The sequence below is a fragment of the Trachypithecus francoisi genome, unplaced genomic scaffold (genome assembly GCF_009764315.1).
Source record: "Trachypithecus francoisi isolate TF-2019V2 unplaced genomic scaffold, Tfra_2.0 Lachesis_group1, whole genome shotgun sequence".
NCBI classification, from domain to species: Eukaryota; Metazoa; Chordata; class Mammalia; order Primates; family Cercopithecidae; genus Trachypithecus; species Trachypithecus francoisi.
The window spans coordinates 4505627-4520121 of NW_022681454.1; the positions used below are offsets into that span (position 1 = coordinate 4505627).

Sequence of the window (14495 nt, forward strand, 5' to 3'; positions counted from 1 at the left end):
CTGGAGGATTACAAGAAAATATGCCCACATCAGAAATTTTTGCAAAAGAAACTTGCCGGGGTATCTCCAGATCTGCACACACCCAGGCCCTCTCATACACCGTTTGCAGCTACTTTGAGAATTCTCTGAGCGTTCAGGGGACTCAGCCTCCAGTTTGTTTCCTGGCGGTGTCCTTGTTTACTATATCCTTTTACCTATGTCACCCAGGAAATCAGAGGGCCCCAACCCCACGTTCTGATCTGGCAGCTCTCTTCCATCCAGGAACAGAAGCCCCCTTGCTGTGCTGTTTAGCACGGTAGATGCTGGGTGGGGGGAAGGCGGCTGTGTGAGTGAGGGTCTCAGATTTCCTTTCATTGCACTGAATTTGAGGAGCCACTTGTGCTGGTGCTGGTGCTGCCGTGGCAGGCAGGGCCACTGTGTCCACGGAGACGTCACTCTACTTTTGCTGGTAGGAACTGGACCGCGTACTGCTGCATTTTAGCGCAGTGTCTCCAGTGACTGGAGACGTGGCCTTTCATCTCCCCTGTCGCTGCTTTCACACTTGATCTGGGACCAATGGAATGTCCCTGAGCCTCTCTCGGGAGTCACTGTATGAGCCCCTTCCCTGAGCCTGCGGTTCTGGAGAAGCGCATGTCTAATTGTGGTACATGTTTGTGGCCACATTTACTCCTCTTAACATGAACCGGCCACAGGGAGGGGTTTTCCTTGGCTCCTCCAAGAGCCAAATTTTACCTGCTTGGGGCAGTGTTGACCCTGTGGGGGCCTTCGGAGTATGCAGGTGAGCCAAGGAAAGCACAGGGGTAACCTTGCAGAGAGGGGGGCATAGTGGGGAGGTGTTGTTTATAAAAAGTGCCTGGGTGTGGTGACTCATGCCTATAATCCCAGCACTCTGGGAGGCCAAGGCAGGAGGATCACTTGAGGCCAGGAGTTCGAGACCAGCCTGAGCAACGTAGTGATACCTCATCTCTACAAAAAATAATTTTTTTTTCTTTTTTTTTTTTGAGACGGAGTCTCGCTCTGTCACCCAGGCTGGAGTGCAGTGGCGCAGTCTCGGCTCACTGCAAGCTCCACCTGCCGGGTTCACGCCATTTTCTTGCCTCAGCCTCCCCAACAGCTGGGACTACAGGCGCCTGCCACCACGCCTGGCTAATTTTTTTGTATTTTTAGTAGAGATGGGGTTTCACCGTGTTAGCCAGGATGGTCTCGATCTCCTGACCTTTTGATCCACCCGCCTCAGCCTCCTAAAGTGCTGGGATTACAGGTGTGAGCCACCATGCCCGACCTACAAAAAATAATTTAAAAAAATTAGCCAGGCCTGGTGGCACATGTCTGTAGTCCCAGCTACTCAAGAGGTTGAGGTAGGGTAGCTTGAGCCCACGTGTTTGAGGCTGCAGTGAGCCGTAATTGCACCATCACACTCCAGCCTGGGCAACAGAGCCAGGCCTTGTCTCAAAAAAACAGAAAAAAAGCCACAACTGATTTCCCAGTGAGGCTATGGCCAAGGCTGGCTGACCGTTGTGTGCCACTCTGTGTGTGCCTGTCCACACCACTCTCTTGGGGAGGCCACGGTCAGCCAGGTGGAGAGGGTGCCAGCCATCTGCTAGGCCAGGGCCAGCAAACTCAGCTCAGTCCTGCCGTTCACCTGAGTGTCGTCTGCGGGTGTCTTTGTGCTTCCATGGCAGAGCAGACAGTTGCCAGAGACCATGGCCCGCAAAGCCAGTAACATCTCCTACCTGGACCCTTACGGAACATGTTTGTTGGGCTCAGCACCTGTGCTCTGCCAAGAGCTTCTCTCCGGGAGCAGTGGCGTTGGTCTGCGGCCTCCGTGCCAAGGCACGTGGACCAGGACCAGGTGGCCACACGCTGCAGAGCACGGCGTTGAAGCGCGGAGGCGCACTCAGTTCCTCCATTGTGGCCTTTATTACTCTGTGCTGACCGATTGCCTTTGATCCATATCATTAACAATGTCTCCCATTCCTGGGTTCCATGCAGTGTAGCCATGGCATTTCATAATATTTTGGGGAGAATTTTTTTTTTTTTTTTTTTTTTGAGATGGAGTCTTGCTCTGTCCCCCAGGCTGGAATGCAGTGACACGATCTCAGTTCACTGCAAGCTCTGCCTTCTGGGTTCACGCCATTCTCCTGCCTCAGCCTCCCGAGTAGCTGGGACTATAGGCGCCCACCACCACGCCTGGCTAATTTTTTTGTATTTTTAGTAGAGACGGGGTTTCACCGTGTTAGCCAGGATGGTCTCGATCTCCTGACCTCGTGATCCGCCCGTCTCGGCCTCCCAAAGTGCTGGGATTACAGGCTTGAGCCACTGCGCCCAGCCTTTTTTTTTGCATTTTAAGAAAGTTCTTGAGAATCCACTCATATAAATTTTATGTGTCATATTGAAGAATAATTTGTCCAGTGGAATAGGAGAGTACTGAAACCACTGCCAACCGAGGAGGCTTCATATGCTTATGGCTTTTCCAAGTGCTCATAAATGCCTTCTCTATTACATGTTTTCTGGACATATTTTCCTTTACTGGAACAGCAGTTGCCCAGATAAGCCAAGGCTTAGAAATGAGCCTCTGGAGGCAGCTGCTAATTCACAAGCTGCAGGGTCGTCACTTTTAAGGGCCTTTTCTACCTTTTTGGGAAGAAACAAGCCCTGGAAGTCCTGAGTGAAAAGCAGCATAGTGAAAACATTCCAGCACACAGCAAGGGACTCGAATCCAGGCCAGTGAAGAGATCATGCATTGGCAGCAGAGCCGCACGTGCCGCTCAGCTTACCCGTTGCTAGTGGGTCCTAGCAAACACGGACAGGGCTGTTACCCTTTGGTCACCATGGAAATTCCCGGGAGGTGCCAAGTGTCTGGGCTTTGTTTTCCAACAGCTGAAAGACGACGCAGTTGCCCTGGTAGACGTGATCGCTCCTCCTGACTTTGTTCTGGACTCATCGATTGGCAGAGCCGACGGCGAGGTAAAGGGAGGACAGGGCCTCGCAGGGGTGCCCCAAGGGCCGATGGGCATTTCTGCGGAGCTGAGATGCTCCTGTGGGTCAGGGGTCTGGTGGCTTCTGGAAAGTGGTCACATGTGGGGGAGCTTCCGTGGGGAGGGCCCAGGACAAGTCTGGACAGTCTCATTCTGGTGTTTCGCCATGATGGCTCTGTGGTTGCAGGGGATTTGCCCATCCCCTGCCCGCCTTTTCCTCTCGAGATGGGGTGGTGGCACTGCCCGTCTGCACAGGCAGAGGTTGGAGGTCCACACACTGTGGCCTCTGCCCTCTTCCCACTCCCCACTGGCCTGCCTGGTCCCAGGTCTTACCCGCATCTGACCATGCGGGCTCCTGGCCCTGCAGGCCTCTCCCCCATCCCTGTCCTGGAATCCCCAGGCCCCTCTGTCCCCTCTGACCATCCATGGCTGTCACTGGGGTTACTCTCCCCTGTCCCACTTTCCCCCAACTGCCTCCCTGTGGTTCCCCAGCCCCCTATGTTCCATAATGATTCATTCAAAGCAGATGGAGTCAGGCTGCTCCCCTGAGGGAGCCTGCACCAGCCTCCTTGACTCTGCCACGCCCCAGCCCCAGGCAGCCACTGCATCCCTCCAGGGCCCTTCACCCCACGCTCCCCTCCTGCCCACCAGATCCAGCCTTACTGGCCTCTCCATCTGTTGAGCCAGGCCCGTGCCCACCCCAGGGCCTTGTGCCTGCTGCTCCGGCTGCCTGGAGTGCCTTGCATTCTTTCAGTATAAGCTGACTGTTGCTGCCTTGGAGAGGCTTTCTGTGGCATCCAGCTGAGGCAGTGCCCCAGGCACTGCAGTGTGGCCCTTGCTGGCCTCATCACTGACCCTGTGTCTTCCTCCCACCTGATGATGCCCTCGAGGGGCGACACTCACAGGTCCACTGGGTGCCCTCCAGCACCCCACTGCTTATAGGGCTGTGTCCATCTTCTGCTAGAGGGACTTGGCGTGTCAGTGCTCATGTCCCATGCCCTGTGGTCCCCCGGCTGTGAGCCACAGAGGGGTTAACCCCATCCCTGGCCCCTGGCCCCATGACTGGGTTCTTTCTGCTGAGACATCTGCCAGCACCTGGGTCTCTGCTCAAATGGAGATTGAGCCTTAGTGGGCAGGACCCCCTCCTCCTCAGTCCTCAGGGAATACTGAAGTCCGTGCATGAGTCCTTACTGGCTTAGCCAGGGAGGGCCTAGTGCCTGGCCTCAGCATGGCCCAGGCTACACCTGGGTTGGGCTAGGTGTGCCAAGAAGCAGGTAGTGCCAGGGGCCGGGTGAGCAGGGCAGGAGGTGAGAGTTCCCAGTAGTAGGAGAGGCATGGATGGTCATCTCTGTGGAGGGCCTGCTGTCCCGCATCAGGGGGCTGGCCACTGACCATCCCCTGAGCCCATACAGCCCAGATGATCACTGCTGCTGAGAACTGAGATCCAGAGAAGCCCAGTGGGTTTCCCAGCCAGGGAGTGGCGGAGCCAGGATTTGAAGAAACTGTGCCCTGCTGTAGGGAGAGAAGACTTGGGGGGAGTCTTGGGTCCTGGGGGAGCACGTAGGAGGGGGACTTGCCCTACCCACCTCCCTGGGAGAGGCAGTCTCACCGGGAGGTAGGGGGCTCACCAGGTAGACAGGCATTCGAAGAGACAGTGGAGCCAGACCCGCCATGGAGGATCCCCGAGCACACAGGACTGTCTACCCCGTACAGGAGCAGCCTTGAGCGTCCACTCGCTGCGCCTTGCTCTGCAGAGGCAGGGAACAACCGAGGAGAGGAGAGACCGTGCCCATGATGGACGGGCCCCTCTGGCTCTGGGTTCCACAGTTAAAACCAGAGCCGACTGGAGGTGTTGCTGGTAGGATGGTTTATAAAACGTGCATTCCTGGCTGAGCGTGGTGGTTCACACCTGTAAGCCTAGCTCTTTGGAAGGCTGAGGCGGGCGGATCCCTTGAGCGCAGGAGTTTGAGACCAGCCTAGGCAACATAGCAAAACCCCGTCCATAAAAATTACAAAAACTGAGGTGAGAGGATCCCCTGAGCTTGGGGAGGTCGAGGCTGTGGTGAGCAGTGATCGTGCCACTGCACTCCAGCCTGGGCAATAGAGACCTCATCTCAGAGAAAAAAACAAGAAAGTACATTTCTCCCAGTTGCAAGGAACTGGTGTATTAACCAGGAGCTACCGGGTAAGAAATTCACTGTAGGGCTGGATGCGGTGGCTCAAGCCTGTAATCCCAGCACTTTGGGAGGCCGAGACGGGCGGATCACGAGGTCAGGAGATCGAGACCATCCTGGCTAACACGGTGAAACCCCGTCTCTACTAAAAAAAAAAAAAACAAAAAACAAAAAACTAGCCGGGCGAGGTGGCGGTGCCGGGAGGCTGAGGCAGGAGAATGACGTGAACCCGGGAGGCGGAGCTTGCAGTGAGCTGAGATCCAGCCACTGCACTCCAGCCTGGGCGACAGAGCGAGACTCCGTCTCAAAAAAAAAAAGAAATTCACTGTAAACGAACAAACAGAGCCGTAGGGGAGTTGAGACCATCCTTAAACCAAGCCTGCTGCTCCAAACTGTGAAACGTAAGCTGGAACCTAGGCCCTGTGGAGCAGCAGCCTGGATCTGTGTCTGTGGAGCCCAGAGTAGCAGAGTGGGGAGGAGGGGTTGCTAAGTGCATTTAGCGGGTACAGGCAGAGGGGTTTCTTCTAAATAAAAGGGTCAACATAAGCTGGATGCAAAATAGACCACCTCCCAGGCTCTGGAGATGGGCTGGGCTGCCCCTTCCCACCTGCACGGGTGAAGTGTCTGCTTAGCCGCCCTTCGCCCTTTATTTATACAGCCTTCCTCCAAGACAGGAGCGTCTCTCCCCATCTTCCCAGTGAGGCTGCTTAGGCTGAGAGCAGTGAAGTCTGCACATCCCGTAGGGGAGTGCTGGCCTGGGGCAGGACAAGAGGAGCAGGGTGTGGTGGCCCAGGTCCAGGAGTCAGCCAGTAAGGGCCACCAGGTGAGGGCGTCCTGCTGCTGGTGGCCATGTGCCACCTGTGCGGCCTGGGGTGTGAGCAGATTTCAGAGCGGCCATCGATGCAGCCTTGCAGAATACTGTGGTGGCTGCAATTACTAAGAAACCAGGTGTCTACTGCCCACAATCATTTCCTTTTTTTTTTTTTTTGAGATAGGATCTCACTCTGTCACCCAGGCTGGGGTGCAGTGGCACGATCATGGCCCACTGTAGCCTCAACCTCCTGGGCTCAAGCAATCCTCCCACCTCAGCCTCCCAAGTAGCTGGGACTACAAGTGAACTCCTCCATGTCCAGTTAATTTTTTGCATTTTTTTTTTTTTTTTTGTAAAGATGGGGTTTATCCATGTTGCCCAGGCTGGTCTCTAGCTCCTGCGCTCAAGTGATCCGCCCTCCTCAGCCTCCGAGAGTGCTGGGATTACAGGCACGAGCCACCTTACCCAGCCAATAATTTCCAAAGAAGAGGGCGAGGGGATGATTTTCATTATAAATATGGTTTATGGTACTTATAATTGAATTTTCCTAATTATTTTCTTTTTTTTTTTTTTTTTTTTTTTTTTTTTTGAGGCGGAGTCTCGCTCTGTCGCCCGGACTGGAGTGCAGTGGCCAGATCTCAGCTCACTGCAAGCTCCGCCTTCCGGGTTTACGCCATTCTCCTGCCTCAGCCTTCGAGTAGCTGGGACTACAGGCGCCCGCCACCTCGCCCGGCTAGTTTTTGTATTTTTAGTAGAGACGGGGTTTCACCGTGTTAGCCAGGATGGTCTCGATCTCCTGACCTCGTGATCCGCCCGTCTCGGCCTCCCAAAGTGCTGGGATTACAGGCTTGAGCCACCGCGCCCGGCTCCTAATTATTTTCTACTAAAAAAAAAAAAGTTCATATAAATGTAAATCATTTTAAAATTTCTCTAAAAAGTGAGAGAATTTGTTTTGTTATTGTTGTTGTTTGTTTGTTTGTTTTGAGATGGAGTTTCACTCTTGTTGCCTAAGCTGGACTGTAGTGGTGCAATCTTGGCTCATTGAAACCTCCGCCTCCCAGGTTCAAGTGATTCTCCTGCCTCAGCCTCCTGAGTAGCTGGGATTACAGGCATGTGCCACCACGCCTGGTTAATTTTGAATTTTTTTTAGTAGAGATGGGGTTTTTCCATGGTGGGCAGGCTGGTCTCGAACTCCTGACCTCAGGTGTTCTGTCTACCTCGGCCTCCCAAAATGCTGGGATTACGGGCATGAACCACCGCGCCCGGCCGAATTTCTTGTGTTTTTAACAAAAACTTTGAGGAGTTGCATTTGCACACTCAGCTGTGTAGGAATCTTTTCCTTCTTATTTCTTTGTCTTCACTTGCTGTGTATGTGTTGTTTGCAGCTCTACAAAAACCTCTGGGGCGCTGTCCTGCAGGAAAGCAAGGTGTTGGAACGGGCGTCCTGGTGGCCAGAGTTTTCTGTGAACAAACCTGTCATAGGAAGTCTGAAATCAAAGCTGTAGTGGCACCGGCACACATTCAACCAAGTCTAATGAAACGAAGGGAACTAATAATATGTGGACCTCAACTTCTGATTCCAGAACACGCTGGAGATTGCTGCTGCCTTCTGAGCCCGCACCTCTGCGCCTGAACTGCTGATCGACCTTACCGCCCAGGCGGACGGGAGGGAGACGCCTGGCCGGCTGGGCTCATCTGGGATTGTGGTGATTTGCAGCGTGGAAAAGAAATGCACATGATCATGTCCGCCTGACACACTGTGGGTTTTTTGATCATTAGAATTTCGCACATTCAGTTTTCAGGGTTCAGCTCCTGACTCTAAAGTAGACAGCCCATAGTCAGGGGTTTTCTGGTCAGACAACCTGTGATTTGTCTAGATTTTTTACAGAGCTCCACTTCATTAAGAAGTCAGTGGTGCCAGTCTGGTTCTTTGTCAGCTGTCCCTGGGCTTTGTCACCTAATCAAATTATGTCATAACCTTATTAATTTGCACATCGATCATCTGAATGTCATGGTTTAAGACTTAAGGAGGAACATCTATTTGATTACTTTCTTTTGTGGAGCTGGAAATGTCCGTCGAAGAAATGTTTTTTTAAAAAGTAATGATTTGAGTGGGCAATTCAGTCTCCAACGCCTGCCCCCCTGCCAGTTATATACAAATCACTTTATTCGTAACATGTTTGATCTGTTTGTTCCTGCAGAGTCTGCCCAGCAAGTCCTTGCACACATGTGGCCTGTCCCCATGGCGCTGGCCACAGCCTGATTGCAGCAGACCGGGGCCATTGGTGCACGCGTCTCCCGGTCACTCCTCCTCCCCGCGGGGCCATGGGCTTGGCTGCCCTTCCCAGTGTTAGGTTCCCAGAGCAGTGCTGTCTTGGTTTCTGGGTCCTGCTTCTTAACTTCTCATCCTCTCAGGGCATGGAAGGCCTTTGTCATCAGTAGCAGGGAGTTGGGTCACTCTGGTGCCCCCTGACCCTTGTGGCCACGCTCTTGTCACCACAGTTCATCAAACAGATGTGACCCAGTGTGTCTCAGGACGGTGCTGAACCAACTAGGATCAGTTCTTATTTTTCCAAATAGCCCAGAGAACTTCTGAGCGTCTGAAGGGCATGGTCCAGAATGTTTTTAAAAACTGAATTTCCAGCACCGGAAACCACTTCTCAAGCTCATTTTCATGTTTAGAAAAGGGGCAGGACACCCCACCACCACATCCCACCCCTTTGGGGCTCCAGGGGCCTCTTAGGGGTAATTAGTGGCTTCTTTGATGAGCACCTACCGCCTGCCAGCACCTTGCTGAGCACTCAGGATTCATCATCTTACGGGACCCTCAGCCAACCATGTGGGGTGAGTTGTGCCGTTAGCCGTGTCTGCAGAGGAGGAGACCGGCCCCAGCAGGCTGGACACTGCCGCAGGCAGACAGCAGGAGGTGGCCGAGTGGGATCAGAAGCCATGGGACCTCCCTGGTGCCCGAGGGCCCCAGCACAGGGCTCAGACGCAATAAGTAGGCTGAGACGCTGGTGTCCATCATCAGTTAAACCCAGGAGCACCCCCACCTGAATTCATCTTGCTCTGGTTTAGAAGCTTCCTTGGGTTTAAACAAACTCTTCGTGGTTTAAGTGTGTGTTGTCTATGATACTCTTCCTGCTTTCGGAGAGAATGGGAATGAGAGAGAGTGCTCAGGGCCTTGGCGATTTCCATGGGGTGGTTCCTAGTACAAACCCAGAGAACAACACATCAGTGGTGCCTGCCAGTGTCGGAGCGGCTCATTCAACACTGAGGCTGCCACCCACAGGCCTCACGGGCCCAGGGGTCCCCAGCCCCACTGCCTGGGGGTCCCAGCCCAAGAGAGCAGTTGGGCCTCGGTGGGCTGTCAGCCGGGGTCATGCAGATTTCCACCAGGGGTCCCCCTCACAGGACACCTCAGACTGTGTGTGTGTGTGGACGGATCCTTTGCCTAGACCTGTAGCTTTTCTAAGCGAGAAGGAACAGGCTCCAGAGTCCTCTGATGTGCCCGCAGCTAGATTCTTTGTGGTGGCCAGCCTGAGTTGGAGTCACGGTCACTCCTGCCTCACCGCCCTCTGGAGCAGGCCCCAGCTGTCCTTGTCTCCCAAGTAACTGAGCTTTGGGCATCTCTGGAAGGGTTTTCATGTTTTGTCTTTTTTATCACTTGGGACCTTGGTTTGTGGTCTAGTCCAGCCTTTGGTCTGAAACTACCTGTTTTTCCACCAGCAGGTCATAGAAGTTGTTCAAGGTCAAGAGTATGTTCAAGGTTTACAGAAATAAACACATTTGACTTTAGTGTCAGACACGACGGGTTCTCATGCAGGAGCCCTTTGTGATGCTTGTAGCCACGAAGTCACCATGTCAGACACAACAGGTTCTCATGCTGGAGAGCTTTGTGATGCCTGTGGCCACAATGTCACCATGTGAGACACGACGGGTTCTCGTGCCAGAGAGCTTTGCGGTGCCACAGTGTCACCATGTCAGACACAACGGGTTCTCATGCAGAAGAGCTTTGCAACGCCAGTGGCCACGATGTCACCATGTCAGACATGATGGGTTCTCGTGCAGAAGAGCTTTGAGACGCCACAGTGTCACCATGTCAGACATGATGGGTTCTCGTGCCAGAGAGCTTTGTGATGCCACAATGTCACCATGTCAGACACGATGGGTTCTCGTGCCAGAGAGCTTTGCGACGCCAGTGTCACCATGTCAGACACGATGGGTTCTCGTGCCAGAGAGCTTTACGACGCCACAGTGTCACCATGTCAGACACGATGGGTTCTCGTGCCAGAGAGCTTTGCGATGCCTGTGGCCATGATGTCACCATGTCAGACACGACGGGTTCTCGTGCAGGAGAACTTTGCGATGCCTGTGGCCACGATGTCACCATGTGAGACACGACGGGTTCTCGTGCAGGAGAGCTTTGCGATGCCTGTGGCCACGATGTCACCATGTGAGACACAACAGGTTCTTGTGCAGGAGAACTTTGCGATGCCTGTGGCCACGATGTCACCATGTGAGACACGACGGGTTCGCGTGCTGGAGAGCTTTGCGAGGCCTGTGGCCGTGATGTCACCATGTGAGACACGACAGGTTCGCGTGCTGGAGAGCTTTGCGATGCCTGTGGCCACAATGTCACCATGTCAGACACGACAGGTTCTCATGCAGGAGAGCTTTCCAATGCCTGTGGCCACAATGTCACCATGTGGTTTCCATTTTCATATCCACTTGTTGGAAAGGTCCTCATTCCTCAAATTTGGGAGCTGGCACACTTTACTGGCAGTGTTGACAAAAAGCCAAGCTCTGTGAAATATTTGAAGAGGTTTCTTCTGAGCCAAATGTGAAGACTATGACCTGTGACACAGCCCTGGGAGGTCCCGAGAATAGCTGCCTGAGATTGCTGAGTTATAGCCTGATTTTACACATTTTAGGGGGACAGAAGTTAGAGGCAGAGACGTCAGTCAGTGCATGGAAGGTGCACATTGGTTCAGCCCAGAAAGGTCTGAAAACGAGCTTCTAGGTATAGGTGTGTTACAGGAAAGGGGTCCCCATCCAGACCCCAAGAGAGAGTTCTTGGATCTCATACAAGAAAGAATTCAGGGTGAATCCATAGTGTAAAGTGAAAGCAAGTTTGTTTAGGAAGTAAAGGAATAAAAGAACGACTACTTCGTAGAGCAGCCTCAAGGGCTGCTGGTTGCCCATTTTTATCGTTATTTCTTGGTGATATAATAATCCAAGGATGGACTCATGCCTCCCCTCTTAAGACCATATAGGGTAACTTCCTGACGTTGCCGTGGCATTTGTAAGCTGTCATGGCGCTGGTGGGAGTGTAGTAGTGAGGACGACCAGAGGTCGCTCTCTTGGCCATCTTGGGTTTGGTGGGTTTTAGCTGACTTCCTTACTGCAACCCATTTTATCAGCAAGGTCTTCATGACCTGTATCCTGTGCGGACCTCATCTCATCCTGTGACTTAATGCCTTAAGTGTCTGGGAATGCAGCCCAGTAGGTCTCAGCCTCATTTTACCCAGCTCCTATTCAAGATGGAGTTGCTGTGGTTCACACACCTCTGACATTTCCCTCATCCCTTTTATAAGAGAACCTTTAATCCTAAGGGTTGCAGAGGGATGAAGAACCATCTTCTGTAACTTCTTTAGGCTGAATAGGGTCAATGATACCCTTGCCTATTAAGGTCTCTTCTGTTCAGGGTAGAGAAGAGCTCAGCCAGAAAGCCTTGGATTGGTGAAAGCCATTCATAACTTGAGTTCTGACAAAAGGTGATATCTGAAAGATTATTGTTTAAGAAAACATTCAGTAAGCTTATCCTGCATTCCTACACAAAGGGTAGAACAGCAATATAACAGAATAAGCAAAACTATCACAAGTAAACCGAATTAGAAGGCTTTCCATGAACTGAGCAATTGGTGGAACCAGGCTGACATGGGGTTGTTAGCTGATTCTAATATGCCCAGAATTAGAATACTGATCCAGATTTTTACATTACCCATCCCTCTTGTTTCTTCTGAGCAGCAGGCAGAGATCACAGGTTGGTTCACAGGAATCAGGGTTAGCCTAAATTGCAGAAACAAACTTAAAAACAACTGATGAAATTAGAATTTAAGAAGTGTGCCATAGTTCTTGAAACTAATTTCTCTAGTTTCCCATTTTCCATTTTTACTAAAGACAAATCATGGTAAGACTGATTTGCTTTATTATACTTGGCCTGATTATTTGTATAAAGTACAACAAGAATAATTGTTTTTCACATAAGCTCTTTTTAAATTGGCTTTGATGAAACTCTGTTCCCTAGAAGGAATCTCAGATAAGACTTCTTTAGAGCCAGGCCCTGCCACGGGTTTGTACCCTCAAATACCTATGAGTTGAATAAATTCCTCTCCTCTTGAGGCCTCGAGATAGCCTGGGGCTCCTGGACCTGTTAGAAAGTGACATTCTTTACTTACCACAGGTCAGGAACCCCATACAGGGACTGTGCAGACAAAATATGAGGTGTTTCCCCAAGGGACTTTTATTGGCTTTACAAGTCAAGTTTGATTCCTTAGTGCAAAGCATCCCATTCCAGTTAAAGGCTTGGTAAAATAACCAGTTTTTCCAATTGTGTCCTGTTACAAAAGAAATCAGATTTTTATTGCACTTATGCAAATAACTATATTGTCATAAATTAAGAATACTTGCAAACAGTTTCCAAATTCTGAAGAAATCGGAGAAATATGCTCCAAATTTTGTTCACAGGAGTATAGTTTACTCAGGAGTATATTTTACTCAATTGCTAAAAGCTGTAAATAGCTCAAAAGAAAAGTTTCCTTGACTCTGAAAAACAAAACAAAGGATCAGCAACATTTTAAGTTAAAAACATCAGTGTTTTATTGGTTCGCTTAATTTAGTTAACTCCTGTTTTGCTTGATATTCATTAACATTTCAGCTTTCTATGAGAATTCTGAAAGTTTTTTCTCTCTTCTAATATCACAATTTCCAAAGTTATTAAAAACCTGCATTTAAGAATACCTGTTGGAGCTCTATAGTTGGTTATAAACCACCTTCTAAAAAGGATTACAACAAGACAATTGTCTATGGATAACAAAATGTTTTAGGGGAGCCACAATCAAAAAACATGAAATTTGGTTGCCTTCTTGGCATACAATGATTTTCTGTAACAATTATAATTATTAATAACATACACTAAGTCACATTAGAATTACAGGATTTTCCCATACTTTTGGAACATATACCAATAACACATTTATATAAATATAGCCCAAAGAAAACCAAACACCATTTCACATTTGATAATGCTTCCTGAGTGGTTTTTGTACCAAATAAGCCAAATGTCACTGTTACATTAGTGCACCATTGATGTCAAACCCAATTAATTCTTAGTGAAATCTTATAGACAAATATATTCAATCTTAATCAGTTTGGCCATAAGGTAAGATTCTCATAAGCCTTTGATAACCCTTTACACATTTTTATTAAAGAGCAGATCATAGGGAGGTTTTTGCTCTAAGAAAAAACCTGTTGTGCTTTTATTCCAATGTTCAGTTTACAGAAAAACTGAATAATACTGCTTTAACTTTAGCCAATTTGTTCAGACACAGAATTTTTTTACAAGATTAACGTTTCACAAGCCTTCCACAACTTGCTTAAACCTTCTGCTTGATTCTAATTTAAAACAATCCTTTTTTTTTGAGATAGAGTCTTGCCCTGTCACGCAGACTGGAGTGCAGTGGCGTGATCTTGGCTCACTGCAAGCTCCGCCTCCTGGGTTCACGCCTTTCTTCTGCCTCAGCCTAGCAAGTAGCTGGGACTACAGGCGCCCACCACCACGTGTGGCTATTTTTTTTTTTTTGTATTTTTAGTAGAGACGGGGTTTCACCGTGTTAGCCAGGATGGTCTTGATCTCCTGACCTCGTGATCCACCCACCTCAGCCTCCCAAAGTGCTGGGATTACAGGCGTTAGCCACCATGCCTGGCCTAAAACAATCCTTTAACCCTTTCATCTAGGTAAGAAAAATTCACATTCCCATGTCTTCTTATCACTTTTCTTACACATCTTGCACATAAAACTTTTTTTAGCAGTCTTAATAACATGTCACAATGTTAATTCTTAGTGACTTACTTTTGGTGAAAACCTTGGTAAGTTGGGGATTCTAATTGTGTACCAGGTGTGGAAGTTAGCCTAGGACATGCCAGGCAGAAGTGCAGATAAGGGCAGACTCCAGCATAGCTAGAGGCATGGGGAACTCCACATGTCGCTGGCCTTATCTGGAATCTAATGCTCCACAGTAGGAAACTGAATAAATTTTAAAAGTCAAAGAAGCAGTTTATGACCTTAAAGCATTTAGCAAACTTAATATCTGACCTGCATAATTTAGACCACATGTTTACATGTTTGAAGATATTTTTATTTTACCAATAATCTTTAAAACTCCTTATTTCCCAAAGATTACTTAAGTCGCATGAACTAAAAGGCATTACACTTTTTACTTTTCTGACAAAATATTTAAGCACTTATTT

At 49.8% G+C, this 14495-nt stretch overlaps 1 protein-coding gene across 6 annotated transcripts in view; it reads left to right on the forward strand.

Moving 5' to 3' along the window:
• ACOX3 (acyl-CoA oxidase 3, pristanoyl) overlaps positions 1-12983 on the forward strand; it is a 59120-nt gene extending 46137 nt beyond the window's left edge. For 4 of the 6 annotated variants that reach the window (XM_033213601.1, XM_033213600.1, XM_033213599.1 and 1 more), the window contains 2 exons: positions 2881-2967; positions 7349-12983. In XM_033213601.1, coding sequence (XP_033069492.1) covers positions 2881-2967; positions 7349-7468 — 207 coding nt within the window. In that variant the 3' untranslated portion in view covers positions 7469-12983. The remainder of the gene's footprint in view (positions 1-2880; positions 2968-7348) is intronic. The other 2 variants (XR_004437781.1, XR_004437782.1) reach the window with 2 other exon arrangements.
• Positions 12984-14495: the final 1512 nt, after the last annotated feature.